Source organism: Echinops telfairi, unplaced genomic scaffold, assembly GCF_000313985.2.
Source record: "Echinops telfairi isolate 266 unplaced genomic scaffold, ASM31398v2 ScPeMD7_36;HRSCAF=134, whole genome shotgun sequence".
NCBI lineage: Eukaryota > Metazoa > Chordata > Mammalia > Afrosoricida > Tenrecidae > Echinops > Echinops telfairi.
Genome location: NW_022103934.1, coordinates 1,562,133 through 1,575,121, shown reverse-complemented (window position 1 = coordinate 1,575,121; position 12,989 = coordinate 1,562,133). Strand labels below are relative to the sequence as shown.

Sequence of the window (12,989 nt, the reverse complement as noted above, 5' to 3'; positions counted from 1 at the left end):
AAAATTATTTTTGTTGCTATTTCATCACTGTCATTTTGCTATGGTGATGAATCCGGCAACCCCTGTGAAAGGGTCGGTCGATCACTGAAGGGGACAGGTTGCGAGCTTGCCGAGCCTTGGCAACCTTTAGGGACAAGGGCAGGGGGGCGGAGGGAGGGAGGTAGTCTCTGGGTTAGTTGGCAGGGTCAGCAGACACCCACACCCTCCCTTACTCGAAGCCTTGCGTAAGAGTCCCTGACCTTAGTGGTGGGGCGATGATACTCACCCAGCTTACAGATGAGAAAATTGAAGGCCCAGAGAGGGGACACCATTTGCCAAGGGAGTGGATAGCCAGTCGGGGAAGGATTCCTCTCAGTGGGCTTTGTTCCTGCTGGGTCCCATCCTCTTCCTGGGGGAGTGGGGGGTGGAGTGAGGGGGACACTGACTGCTTGTCCCTCTCCTGCTCCCCATCCATCTCAGAATAGCAAACCTGCCCTTAGGGCTGCCTGCACTGCCCACGGGCTCATCCGTGCTGAGCTGCCTTTCCGCCTCCGCTGGTCCCCTTTGCTTCTCGGCTGTAGCCACACTGTCGTGCTTCGGGGCCTTTGCACTTGGCTGTTCCCTTGGTCTGAGGCTCACTTCCCTTTTCTCTGGAGAGATGGCTTATCACTGCAGATCTCCGTGCTGACATCAGCCTGTCACCAAGGCCCTGACTGCTTTATGGGCTTGTTTTCATTGCGGCCAAATTCGTGTTAATGTTAGTCATGCACTCTCTGGTGAGCTCTCTCTCACTAGAGTTATGCCTTCTTCACAGCTGTGTTTCTGCGGCACCCAGCTCAGGCCGGACACACAGTTGGCCCCTTGACTCATGTCTTCATGTCTACCCTCTCCTCAAATCCCTCCCTTTTTGTTCCAGGGTCGGGAGGTGCCCAAACATTTGTGCAGCCTCTGGAAGCCATCCTACCCCAGAGAGACTCCTTGCTAGTAAATTGTAGCACCACCTGTGACGAGCCTGAAACCCTTGGCCTGGAGACCATGTTGAACAAGAAAGAGGTGGGCTTTGGGACCCACTGGAAGGCCTATGAACTGAGCAACATCTTGGAAGACAGCATCCTGATATGCTTCACAAACTGCCACGGCGTGCAATCTGAAGCTTCAACCAACCTCACCGTTTACAGTAAGTACGTGGTGGCAGGGGGCAGGGGGTGGACAGGGGAAGGCAGTGGACAGCGGAGGCGGCTTTGTTGCTTGGGTGGTGGCATTGGGGAGCCCATGATGAAAGGGCGGGTTAGGACGGAGAGGCCCAGTGCCGTTTGGAGGTTCCTCTTCGGGGAACTTTGGCAGGGATCTGGCACCCAAGGGAGAGCCGGCTCGCTGGGTCTTGCTCTTGAAGCACGTAAGGGACAAGGTCCTCTGGGGGGCAGTGAGGGAAAGAAGATGCAAATGAAAACTTGGCGCCGCCCCCCCCTCACTCCGCCCCTGCCATTTTGCACAGATTGACAACAGTCGAAAGATTGGGTCATAGCTGTGTTGGCAATGCTGTGGGGGAACAGGGGCCCTCGAGACGTGGCTGGCAGGAGTGGAAGGAAATAAAACATCTCCCGGAGCAGGGGTTTTGGCGTTAGTTCTCAAAATGATGCGGGAGCCCGTGTCCCTGGGGCCTTGGAGCCCTGCTGCCGGAGAGGTGCTTGTCCACCAGGGGAACAGGTGGAAGGTCAAGGCCGTTCACTGCAGCTCTGTTCAGATAGGCACTCATTTGAAAAGCACTCAAAGCCAGCAGCCTCGGAAAACATCAGTGGGTGGGCTGTACTGACACATAGTATGCGACTGTGTAAAAGGAGAAAATACCTTAGGGTCCATAAAAGGGTGGGCACCAAGGGGTCTGGGAGAGTGCGAAAGAAGGAAGGGAGGCCCCTGGGGGACCCTCAAGCAGTTTATACTCAAGGACTACCTGGAAAGTTGGCGGGTTTCATCCACCTGGTGGCGCGGAAGAAAGGCCTGGCAATCTCACATCCACAGAGATGACAGCCAAGAACACCCTTGGGAGCCCTCATTCGGAATGGACCCGACGGCAGGAGCTTTGGTTTCTGGCCCAACATATGTCCAGTGTGAATACACTGGTCCCCTCTTGTCTTAAGGACAGAGACAGTCCTGAGTATGCGACATGGCGCAGTATTCCTTGGCTGGGTCCTGGGGAGAAGGCAGCGGGTGGCTTCTCTCTGTCCCCTTGTCTCCTTTGCGGGCTTTGAACTGTGAGAATGAGTGAGCCAGGGCAAAAAGAAATAGTTACGATTCAAATTTTAAGGGTGGTGGGAGCAGAGATAGAGAAAGAGAAGGGGGTCGAGGAAGTGAGGGTGAGAGTGGCTTTGGAATTGGGTAGCCTTGGGTTGTCACTAGCCACTGGGTGACCTTGGGGATGCAGCTGCTCAGGTTCCCTCTCTGTCACGTGAGACTTCTCAGAACGGGTGTTTCAGTGCAGTGGGGCGGAAGGAGCCCTCCCGGACACGGTGTCTGAGCAGAGCGAGCCCTTGGGCAAACAGGGGCTTTGTTTCTGGCTTAGGGGTGTTTCAATAGAACCCGTCACCTTGTGAGAGGGGAAAGTCCCCAGACATTCCCAGTAGGCCCAGAAAACCCCTTCAGTGAGCTGGGAAACCTTCTAGAACAGAATTTCCGCATCACAGCCCCGATGGCTGAGTCCAGGAGCTCCCACGTCTCGCCCTTGGTGCCTAGGCCTGCGTGTCTTCTCTGTGAGATGGGCTCAGGGGTCAGCATGCCAATAGCAAGAGAGGACAAGGTGGGGAGTTGGGGTGGGGTCACTTCAGAAGGATTTCAGCGAGGCTCTCCCGATCCTTGGCACAAAGGCCAAGGCTAAGCGCTCTGCTGGCTAACTGGAAGGGGTGAGGCTTGAGCTCTCCCAGAGGGTCTGCAGGAGAAAGGCCTGGCAGCCAATTCCCCTAAAGAATGCAGCTGAGCCAACCCGATGGGGCAATTCTACCCTGTCACATGAGTTCGCCCACCCAGCAAGAAGAACAGTCACCAAGCAGGCTATCTCAGGTCAGCGGACTCCTAACAATAATTAGAAACAGTTTAGTAAAAACACAACAACAAAAAACGGAATTCACAAATAAAGATGAGGGCGCCTCGCTGGATGGCTTCGGCTTCTCTGGAAAGGTTAAAGGGTTGTTCCTGCAGCAGGTGATCCTGACCTGACCCTTTGAAGGCAGAGGCCTTTTTGGTAAAGACAAGCATCCTGGGCAGCCAAGGGAGGAAACGTCCTGATCCAGGGGCAGTGTTGATGAGCATGAGTTGGTTGGCTGGAGCCAGGACTTGGGGCTGCCAGGCCCTTGAAGGCTAGGGCCAAGGAGCTAGGACCTTCCTTTCCTGGCAGTGGGGAGCCAAGGAGAGTGTGGGAGCAGCCGCAGGCTGGGGATCTAGAGAGCTGAAGGCTGGCGGCCTGGGGACTCAGTGGCCCTGTGCCTTGTCCAGGCCATGTGCGGGAAGGGAGGGGCAGACAAATATTTGCAGAGCGAGTCAAAGGACTTGGTGAAAGATCAAAGTTATGGGGGTGGGGGTAAGTCGGAAGAGGCCCTTCTCCCTGTTCCTGGCCCCAGTTATCAAGGCTGACCTTCAGGAACAGCTGGAGTCTACTGGGGCCAGAGCCCTGAGGGGGCCTTCAGGCTCCACAAGTTGAAATTGGCCACAGGCTGTGGGAATCAGAGCCAGACGTCTGGGGGGGCCTCACTACCCTATCTTGGTTTGATTTTCAACAGGCTTATGGGGAGATGCCATTTGCTTACCCTCCCAGCCACCTAGGACGAGGGACAGCCAGGAAAGTGTGACTGTTTCACACGGAGCTGACAGCCAGGGCCGCAAATGAATTTTAGAACGTTTCTCCTTAGCCCCCCCAGACAAAACCTCCACTTCAACAGCGGGTTAGGAATAGCACCCCCCCCACCCCCAAGAGTCTCGAGTGGCCTTGTTTCACAGCTCAGAAAACTGAGGTTCTGCAGATGTCACGTGAAAGAGTCCGCAGGGCCGGAAACCAAACCCAGCCCTGTCACTCGGCTGCGGACATTTCAACAGCAACGCCTGAGATGCTCAGGGAAAGGGACCCCTGGGAAAGAGACTAGGACAGGGACAAACGCTAAGACCCCCTCCCTGGTAGTGAGGGGGTTGGGGACTGGAGGTGTTCTTTATGGCCCCTCGGAACTCCACCGTGGATTTTCATTGGTGACCCGCCCTAGGAATTTGGTGGCCTTGTGTGGCACGTGGCACCTGGTCTGGAAAACGCAAGCCCACCTGCAGTGGAGAGGAGACACCTCAAGTTTCACTTTGAGGGGCTGGGGGCCAGGGCGTTTTGTTAACCAGAAAGGGTTTACTTGTTTCATTGACCATGTGAGAGCATTCGACTGTGTGGACCATAATAAACTGTGGATCACTTTGAGAAGAATGGGAATTCCAGAACACTTCATTGATGCTCACGAGGAACTTCTACATGGATCAAGAGGCAGTTGTGTGCACAGAAGAAGGGATTATTGCATGGTTTAAAATCAGGAAAGGTGTGCCTCCTTGGTAAGCATAGGGTGAAGAGGTTGTATTCTCTCCCCATCCTTGCTCAATCTACGCTGAGAAAATCATCAGAAAGTCTGGGTTATATGAAAAACGTAGCACCAGGACTGGAGGAAGTCTTATGAACAACCTACAGTATGCAGATGATACCATTTTGCTTGCTAGAAAGTGCGGAGAACCCGAAGCACTGGCTGATGAAGATCAGAGATTGTAGCCTTCAGTAGGGATTACAACTCAATGTAAAGAAGATCCAAATCTTCACAACTGGACCAAAAGGTAACATCATGATAAATGGAGAAAAGGTTGGAGTTGTCAAGGATTTTTGTCTTGCCTGGATTCACAATCTATGTTGATGGAAGCAGCAGTCAAGGGAGCCAACGATGCACTGCACTGGGTGAATCTGCTGCACAAGCGCTCTTAGAGCAGTGGTTCTCAACCTGTGGGTCGCGACCTCTCTGGGGGTCGAAGGATCCCTTCACAGGAGTTGCCGAAGGCCATCGGAAAACACACAAATATTTCACAATACATCATTTCATATTGTGTTGTGATTAACCAGTACGCTTTAATTATGTTCAATTGTAACAGTGGAAATGGATCCTGCATGTCAGATATTTACATGCGTCATAACAGCAGCAACGTTACAGTGATGAAGTAGCAACAAAAATAATGTTATGGTGGGGGGCCACTACAACATGAGGATCTGTATTACAGGGTCGCGGCATTAGGAAGGTTGAGAACCACTGCTTTACAGTATTACAGAGCAAGGATGTTACTTTGAGGACTAAGGTGCTCCTGACCCAAGAAGACCCTGGTCTTCTCCATTGCTTCCCGCATATGCATGTGGAAACTGCACATTGATAAGCAGGACGGAAGAAGAAGGGATGCATTTGAAGTGAGCTGCTGGAGAAGAAGAATCAGAGTACCAGGAACTGCTGAAAGGACAAACCCGTCTGTCTTGGAAGAAGGCCAGAGTGCTCCTCAGGGGTAAGGATGGCAAAACTTCATCTTACACACTTTGGACATATTGGCAGGAGAGACCAGGCCCTGGAGAAGGACATGCTTGGTAAAGTAGAGGGGCATCGAAAAATAAAAATGAAGGCAGCCCTCAATGAGATGAATTGGCACAGTGTCTGCTGCTTCAGTGGGCTCAGGCATAGGCACAATTGTGACGATGGCACAAGACCGTGCAGTGTTTTGTTCTGTTGTGCATCGGGTTGTTATGGGACGGAGCCAATTCTACGGCTGCTAACAACAACAAGCCCTAGAGCCCTGGCTACCCATTTGCTAACCACGAGGTCAATCATTGGAACCTACCAGCCCCTCCGTGGGACAGAGAGAACGCTTTCTGCTTGTTAAGGATTTCTAGCCTCAGAAACTCACAGGGGGAGTTCTCCGCCCCCTCTCCAGGGCTGCTCTGAGTTGAAGTGAACTTGTTGGCAGTGAGTGAGGTTGTGTGCCAGGCCCAGCCGGGAACACAACAGACAGAAATCCCACCCTCCCGCAGCCTGGCATTCTCGGAGAGAAAGGAGACGGCAGGTACCTGAGGCGATTCCATTGGTAGGGAACCCTTTTTCCTGCTAAGGGCCATTTGGATAGTTAGGGCATCATTTGAAGGCCATATTGGACAAACATTTAATTAATTCACCCACAATGTGATGACCAGGTGCTCTGGTGGCCTAGTGGTAACAGGTCAGACTTCTAATCACAAAGCCAGCAGTTCAAACCACCAGCCACTCTGAGGAAGAAAGACAGCGATGCTTTAAACTCCTGTCAAGAGTGACAGCCTTGAAAACCTACAGGGGCCGTTGTTCCACTCTGTCCTATAGACTCGAAGGCTGTGAATCATTTGCCTTTGGTTTGAGTCTGATGGCAGGAAATGCTTCTCTTTGATAAGAGGCTTGAGGTTCAGTGGGATTTTTGTGGATTTTGTGGTCCTCACGCCATCAGTTTGATGTGAATCCATACCAATAAAACCCACTACCACTGAGTCGATTCCAACTCATAAGCCACCCTCTGAAGGCTTTCCAGCACTGTACATGTTTACAGGCAGAGACAGCCCCCATCGTTCTCCCTGGGAGCAGCTGGTAGGTTTGAACTGAGCCAGCTTTGCAGTTAATAGGCCAACACCAAGCCCATGATGCCACCGCCACCGGCTCCTTACCTGGTGCCTGGAAGCTTCCAAAAGTCTGTGGCCCAACTCTCTTATTTCTCTTTCCGTTCTTCCACGGACTTTGTGAAGTCCCCTGTCTGTGAGAAGATGGTGGGTGTCATGGGAACAGAGGGGGGTGGGGGTGGCCGGGAGCTTTTTGGACAACACGTAGTGGACCTGGCTGCTTAAATTTCTCTCCTCAGGTTTATCTGACCAGGCTGACCCCTTGGTGGTGGAACTTGGAGGTCCCACCCCCACCCCATTTTTCATTCTGCCCCAACCAAAGTCACCTGCCCCTGAGTGTCCATTCTATCTGAGTGAGCAGGTAGAACAATCTAGAACTGCCACTGGGGGTCTCCTGGGGTGTCAGTCTCTCCTTCTACCTGAGCACAGGCGGGTGGGTGGATTAGAACGGCTGACTGTGGGTAGCAGCCCCAGGCGTAACCTGCGTCAAGGGGCTCTCTTTTCATTAGAAGATGCTGTAATGAAGAAAGAATGTCTAGTCCACTCGACAAACACCTGTAACCCACGCCCCTGGCTCAGGAAAGCTCTATCACATTCCAGCCGAGGTTGTGGAGGGTTGGAACCCACCCTGGGAGCCACTTGGAGGCGGGAGTGGGGTGAGGGGGGAGCGCCAATGAGCAGTTTCCCTGCAGCGGTCTCTATTTCCTTTGCCAGCTGTGGGAGATCATTGAGCAATTGAAGACGCAATTTTCTAGAGACCCGCCTCCGCATTCCTGTCTGGTTTAGATGGCAGGGTGTGTTGGTGGTGGTGGTGTGGGGGATGGCATTTAGAGGGAGGGGCGATGCCAGGACTGGTGCAGCCTGCGCCCGGGCATCTCCTGCCTGCCCAGGGCACCCTCCAGCTCACACACACCCCCCCCCTTCTCTCCTTAGGGCTCCCGGAGCGCGTGGAGCTGGCGCCCCTGCCCGCCTGGCAGCCGGTGGGCGACAACCTCACCCTGCACTGCGAGGTGGCAGGCGGCGCGCCCCGGGCGCATCTCAGCGTGCTGCTGCTCCGCGGGCAGGAGGAGCTCGGCCGGCAGCCCGCGCTCGGGGAGCCCGCCCGGGCCTCCTTCACGGTGCGCGCGCGCAGGGAGGACCACGGCGCCAACTTCTCCTGCCGCGCCCAGCTGGACCTGCGCTCCCTGGGCCTGGCTCTCTTCCAGAACAGCTCCGCCTCCAGGCAGCTCCGGACCTTCGGTGCGACCACGACCCCTGGGTGGGAGGGACCCCTGGCTGCAGGGTCCTGGGTTACAGAGGCCTTTGGGATGAGCACACCAGTAGCCCCTGGGGTGGGGTCTCCTGGGGTGGGGCCCTGACAGTCACAGGGTCTTTTGAGAAGGCTGTGGCCCCGGCCAAAGAGCGAGTCCTAGTAGCATAGTGGTCAACAGTTTGAAACCACCAGCCTGCCTGAGAGAGAAAGAGGAGGCTTGCTACTTCCGGAATGAGTGCTAGTCTCAAAGCCAGAGGGGCAGTTCTACTCTGCCCCATAGGGTTGCTGTGAGTCATGCACCAGGTGGCAGTGGGTGTGCAATTTGGGGGGAATGACCCCAGCCAGGCGGTGGGTGGGTCCCGGGACCCAGTGATTCATGCTCTTGCGCAGTGTCCCCCAAAGATGATGTCCACTCAGCTCACATCCCCCTCTACTCCCCAGCCCTGCCAGAGACCCGGCCGATCCTCACCACCCCCCGGATCCTGGAGGTGGGCAGAGAGACCACCGTGACCTGCACCTTGGAAGGGGTGTTCCCAGTCTGGGAGGCTCAGGTCTACATGACGCTGGGGGACCAGCGACTGAACCCCGTGACTGTGCCCGATGCGGCCCCACTCTCGGTCACAGCCTCAGTCGTGGCGGACAGCGATGAGAACGAGACCCAGCCGCTGACATGTGCTGTGTTCTTGGGCAACCAGAGTCAGCAGACCAGAGAGACAGTCACCATCTACAGTAAGAGGGGGCAGGAGCCAGGCTTCTAGGGCGGGTAGAGGCCGTGGTCCTTAGTCACCCTTCCGGTCTGGAAAGGAACTCCACCGCACATTAGCGTTATCAACCTTTTCGGATCAGCAGGGCAGCAATCTACCCAAGGGCCAAGTCCGAGGATTCCGAAAGGGTTAGAATGGAAACTGGGAAACCGGGGAGGCAGTGGGATAAGTGAGGGGGGTCTACAGAGGGGAGCGACAAAATGCATATAAATTGTTGGTGCAAAATGGACGATATGATCTGTCAACCTTCACCGCATTTGCAATGAAAGTTAAAAAAAACGGGAAAAAATATTTTTTAAAGTTAAAAAAAAAAACGATTGCAAGTGGGAACTGCTAAAAGAAAGAAGGGGTGGAGGGGTGGGGCTTGCTACCACAGCCTGAGTCTCACGGTATGCCCCACCCCCAGGCTTCCAGGAGCCCAACCTGACATTGAGCGAGGTAGAGGTCGCCGAAGGGACGGAGGTGAACGTGGTGTGTGAGGCTCAAGCGGCAGCCATGGTGATGCTGAGCGGGGTTCCAGCCCTAACCCCAACTCAGTCCTCGGACCACAGGGTCCACTTCCGGCTTAACGCCAGCGCTGAGGACAATGGCCGAAGCTTCATCTGCTCCGCTGCCCTGGAGGTGGCCGGGGTGGGGCTGCACAAGAACCAGACCCAGGAGCTCCGTGTCCTGTGTAAGTAGGACGTTGACCTCTGAGGCCCAGATTCCAAGACCCTGTCCTGCAAAGCCTGTCCCCCATGACACCCCAGGCCATCCAGTCCTGGGTGGGAGGGGCCCCGGCCTAACTCTCCCAACCCTCATCTTCCTTGGCTTCTCCAGATGGCCCCCGAATAGACGAGCGGGACTGCCCAAGCAACTGGACGTGGCAAGAAGGCTCCGAGCAGACCCTGAAGTGCCAGGCCTGGGGGAACCCACGCCCCAAAGTGACCTGTTGCCGAAAAGGGGACAACTTCTCGCTGCCCATCGGGGACCTGAGGCCTGTCACGAGGGACTATGCAGGCTCCTATCTTTGCCGGGCTGTGAGCACACGTGGGGAGGTCACCCAGCAAGTGGTAGTAACCGTGCTGTGTGAGTACCCAGACAGGTGCCTGGGCGGGGTGGGGCAAGGGGCCGGGCTCAGGCTTTGTCCTCACCGGCCTCATTTTGTCCCCACAGACCAAAAGTACCACTTGGTTGTCATCCTTACGGTATTAACAGCGGTGATCTTGGGCACTTCTGGCACGACTGCCTACCTTTACAACCGTCAAAGGAAGATCAGGAAGTATAGGCTACAGAAGGCCCAGGAGGCAACCTCCATGAAGCTGAATACGCCGGCCACGCCACCCTGAGCCCAGGCCAGGCTTGGCGGCCGCACCACCTCATTAGACAGCATGGCGGACAGAGGACAGGAGACTGGCTGCTGTTGGCACACAGTGCTTGGTGTCCAGGCACTGGCACACCTAGGACCACGCCTCCCCCGCTGACCTGTAGCCACAGGAATGAGCCAAGAGGAGGGAGCTAAACTAGAGATGCCGGACCTAGCAGGGGGTGGGGTGGGGTGTGGAAGACACATGCCCCCAATCTGGGGACACACAGCCAGGAAACGGTGAAACTAGCCTTGGAGGGCCCACATTCCGCAAGACAAAGTGGCCCAGCCACAGACACACTTGGCTCTGAAACACAGCCCTACACTCCTGTCCACTGACGGCCCCACCTCTTGAGGACATATTTATTGTTTTATTTGTTCCCTGCTATTTATTGTGTGTCTTTCATGTCGGCTAGAATAGTGAAGAAGGTCAGTGTCCCTTCTTGCCCTCAGGGAGCCTTCAGTCTGACCTCATTTAGGGCCGCCAGGGACAGTTGTACTGGCTGTGCCCTGCACAAGGGTGCCCGGCTATAAACACGGACAGCCATCCTTCACTCCACTGGTTCCACGATGGTTTCCTCTCCCCTACCAGAGCAGGGGGTGACCTTTTCTATCTTATACAAAGGCACCATCAGAAGCAGCCTGCCAGCACGTCCAGAGTAGACCCACTAAACCCTTACCTTCCTCCATCCCCATCCCTGACACTGACCTGTTAGCCACCTCCCTCACCCTAGTGACTCTCTGCGAGTGTTCCCAATAACATTTGAAGGCCACACCAAAATAAGGGTGCTCATTAGCAGCTAAAACATGCCCGCCCCCAAGCCTGTGTGCCCCTGCCCTGCCCTGCCTACCTCCTGGTTTCCATCTGTAGGACCATGCAAGGAGGCGGTGGCAGCCGGCAGTGGGAAGGGAGGCCAAAGTTTCAAAGTATCCCCACCCAGTTCTAGAAGCCTCACCATTGAATAAAGCGTTTTCATCTGCCCCAAACCTTGTGTGACTTGAGGGGAGCTGTCATGTCCAGTCCAGCTGGAACTCTTTCTAATCACTCGCTCAGAGGGCCTGCCCTCCCACTTCCTCCACTGAGAGAGGGCCTCCAGCCAAGGCCCAGCCCTGGGGCTCCGCTCCAGTTCTCAGTCTGTTTACCACCTTCTGAGAAGACAGGCTCCGGAAAAAGCCATTGGCTTTTGGTCTGCCGTGGAGTCTGAATTCCATGTTTGAGCTGAGGGAGGCCAGTGTTGGCTGGCTGCAGGGTTCCTGGGCCCTCCAGGGGGCCTCTGTTGCTCTGGGTGGGGCAGAGAGGCGGGCCTGGTGGCTCTCTTATCTCCAGAGCCAGTGGTGGCTCCCTGGCCTGTGGCCCCTCAGTTCGGGCTCTTTGCCATGAGGTCTCTGCTCCTGCTCTCGCTGTTGCTTTTGCTGGCAGCTGCATACTTGGGAGGTGGGAGCACACGGGGGCCCAGGGCGGCCTGGACGCAAGGCCCTGAGGGCAGCCCTGCCTCACCCTTAGAGTCCTCAGCACAGTTCTGGGTGCGTTTAAGTCCCGAGGTGGTGGCTGTGCCACCGGGGGACTCGGTGTGGCTCAACTGCAGTAGCAGCTGCCCCCTGCCAGAGGGCTCTGGACTCATCACCCGGCTGCGGCAGGGCAAGACACTCGGTGGGCCCGGCTGGATGGCCTACCAGCTGCTGGATGTGAGGGCCTGGAGCTCAGACGTGCGTTGCTTCATCACCTGTGACGGGGAAACTCGTTGGGCCAAGGCCAGAGTCACCGCCTACAGTGAGGGTTAAGGGCGCCCGACTGGGACAGCTTCACGGGGGTGGGGGGTGAGGAAGGGAGGGCAGGTGGATGGTGGCACTAGGGAACTCTGGCAGGTCCAGCTATGCATTCTTCTTGTCTTAGAGCGACCCAAGAGCGTGATCCTGGAGCCTCCTGTGTTAGTGGGCAGCAAGTACATGCTGCGCTGTCACGTGACACACGTGTTTCCTGTGGGCTTCCTGGTGGTGATGCTGCGCCAAGGTGGCCGAGTCATCTACTTTGAGAGCCTGGAGCGCTTCACAGGCCTGGATCTGGCCAATGTGACTCTGACCTACGAGTTGCGCCCCGGGATCCGCCACCTTTGGCAGCCCATAACGTGCCACGCTCGCCTTAATCTCAGTGGCTTGGTGGTCCGCAGCAGCTCGGCGCCCATCACGCTGACCGCCCTTGGTGAGGCACCTCTGTAACCCTGGGGCCTTGGAGAGAGGGCGGGGAAGGGGGAACCTCCTGGCCCCAGAGGGTCACCTCCCACTCCTTGCGTGTGCCCTACCCTGGACTTCCAAGTGTCCTGTTCCTGATTTCCACTTCCCTACCCTCAGCTTGGAACACCAAGTCCAAAGCCTTGTCCTTAGCGTCCATCGCAGCCCTCCTGGGGATCGTTCTCATCGTGGGAGCCACCTACCTGCACAAGTACCTGGCGATGCGTGCCCAGATGTAGTGCCTGGGGAGTGGTCCACCTCCGCTGAGCCAAAAGGGGGGAGGGGATTTGGAGAGCCTTTTGGGGAACCCTACCCTGATCAATAAACGCTCTGTTGTTCCCCACGAGTGCGCCCCCTCTGTGGAAGCATCGCCTTCTGTCTCAGCCACCGTGGCTTCTTCCAAGTTCTCCGTGATACTCAGAGTACCCAAGGTCTTCTCCCTCCCACCTACCTGGGGTCCTCTGAGCTCCAAGTCCTCTGTCTTCCCAGTGGTGGAGTAAAGAAAGCCTTCTTTCTCCTACTGTGAGGCCTTATCAGGCAGGTGCAGATGGGGGAAGCTGGGCCCTGCAGGGAAAGCCTGGAGGGCTCTGGTTCGAGGCCTGGTTTTTCCTGTTTGCCTTCTGACTGCCAGCAGCAGCTGCAATTGGTGGTGTCCTTTCTTTCCCTCGCCCACCTCCACTTTAGATCCGGGGCTTTCCTGGTGGACAAAGGTAGAGCCAGAAAGGTGTGGCCCACCAC

The 12,989-nt window shown here is 56.0% G+C and overlaps 2 protein-coding genes across 2 annotated transcripts in view; both read left to right on the top strand.

The window, feature by feature from the left end:
- ICAM1 (intercellular adhesion molecule 1) overlaps positions 1-11,009 on the top strand; it is a 12,050-nt gene extending 1,041 nt beyond the window's left edge. The window contains exons 2-7 of the mRNA XM_004716844.2: positions 896-1,156; positions 7,595-7,900; positions 8,355-8,642; positions 9,084-9,350; positions 9,497-9,745; positions 9,833-11,009. Coding sequence (XP_004716901.2) covers positions 896-1,156; positions 7,595-7,900; positions 8,355-8,642; positions 9,084-9,350; positions 9,497-9,745; positions 9,833-10,005 — 1,544 coding nt within the window. The 3' untranslated portion in view covers positions 10,006-11,009. The remainder of the gene's footprint in view (positions 1-895; positions 1,157-7,594; positions 7,901-8,354; positions 8,643-9,083; positions 9,351-9,496; positions 9,746-9,832) is intronic.
- A 252-nt stretch (positions 11,010-11,261) lies between these two features.
- Positions 11,262-12,558, top strand: ICAM4 (intercellular adhesion molecule 4 (Landsteiner-Wiener blood group)). The gene is made up of 3 exons (XM_004716807.3): positions 11,262-11,793; positions 11,917-12,222; positions 12,372-12,558. The coding sequence occupies exons 1-3, from the start codon at positions 11,400-11,402 to the stop codon at positions 12,488-12,490; spliced, it is 819 nt and encodes a 272-aa protein (XP_004716864.2). The 5' UTR covers positions 11,262-11,399; the 3' UTR covers positions 12,491-12,558.
- Positions 12,559-12,989: the final 431 nt, after the last annotated feature.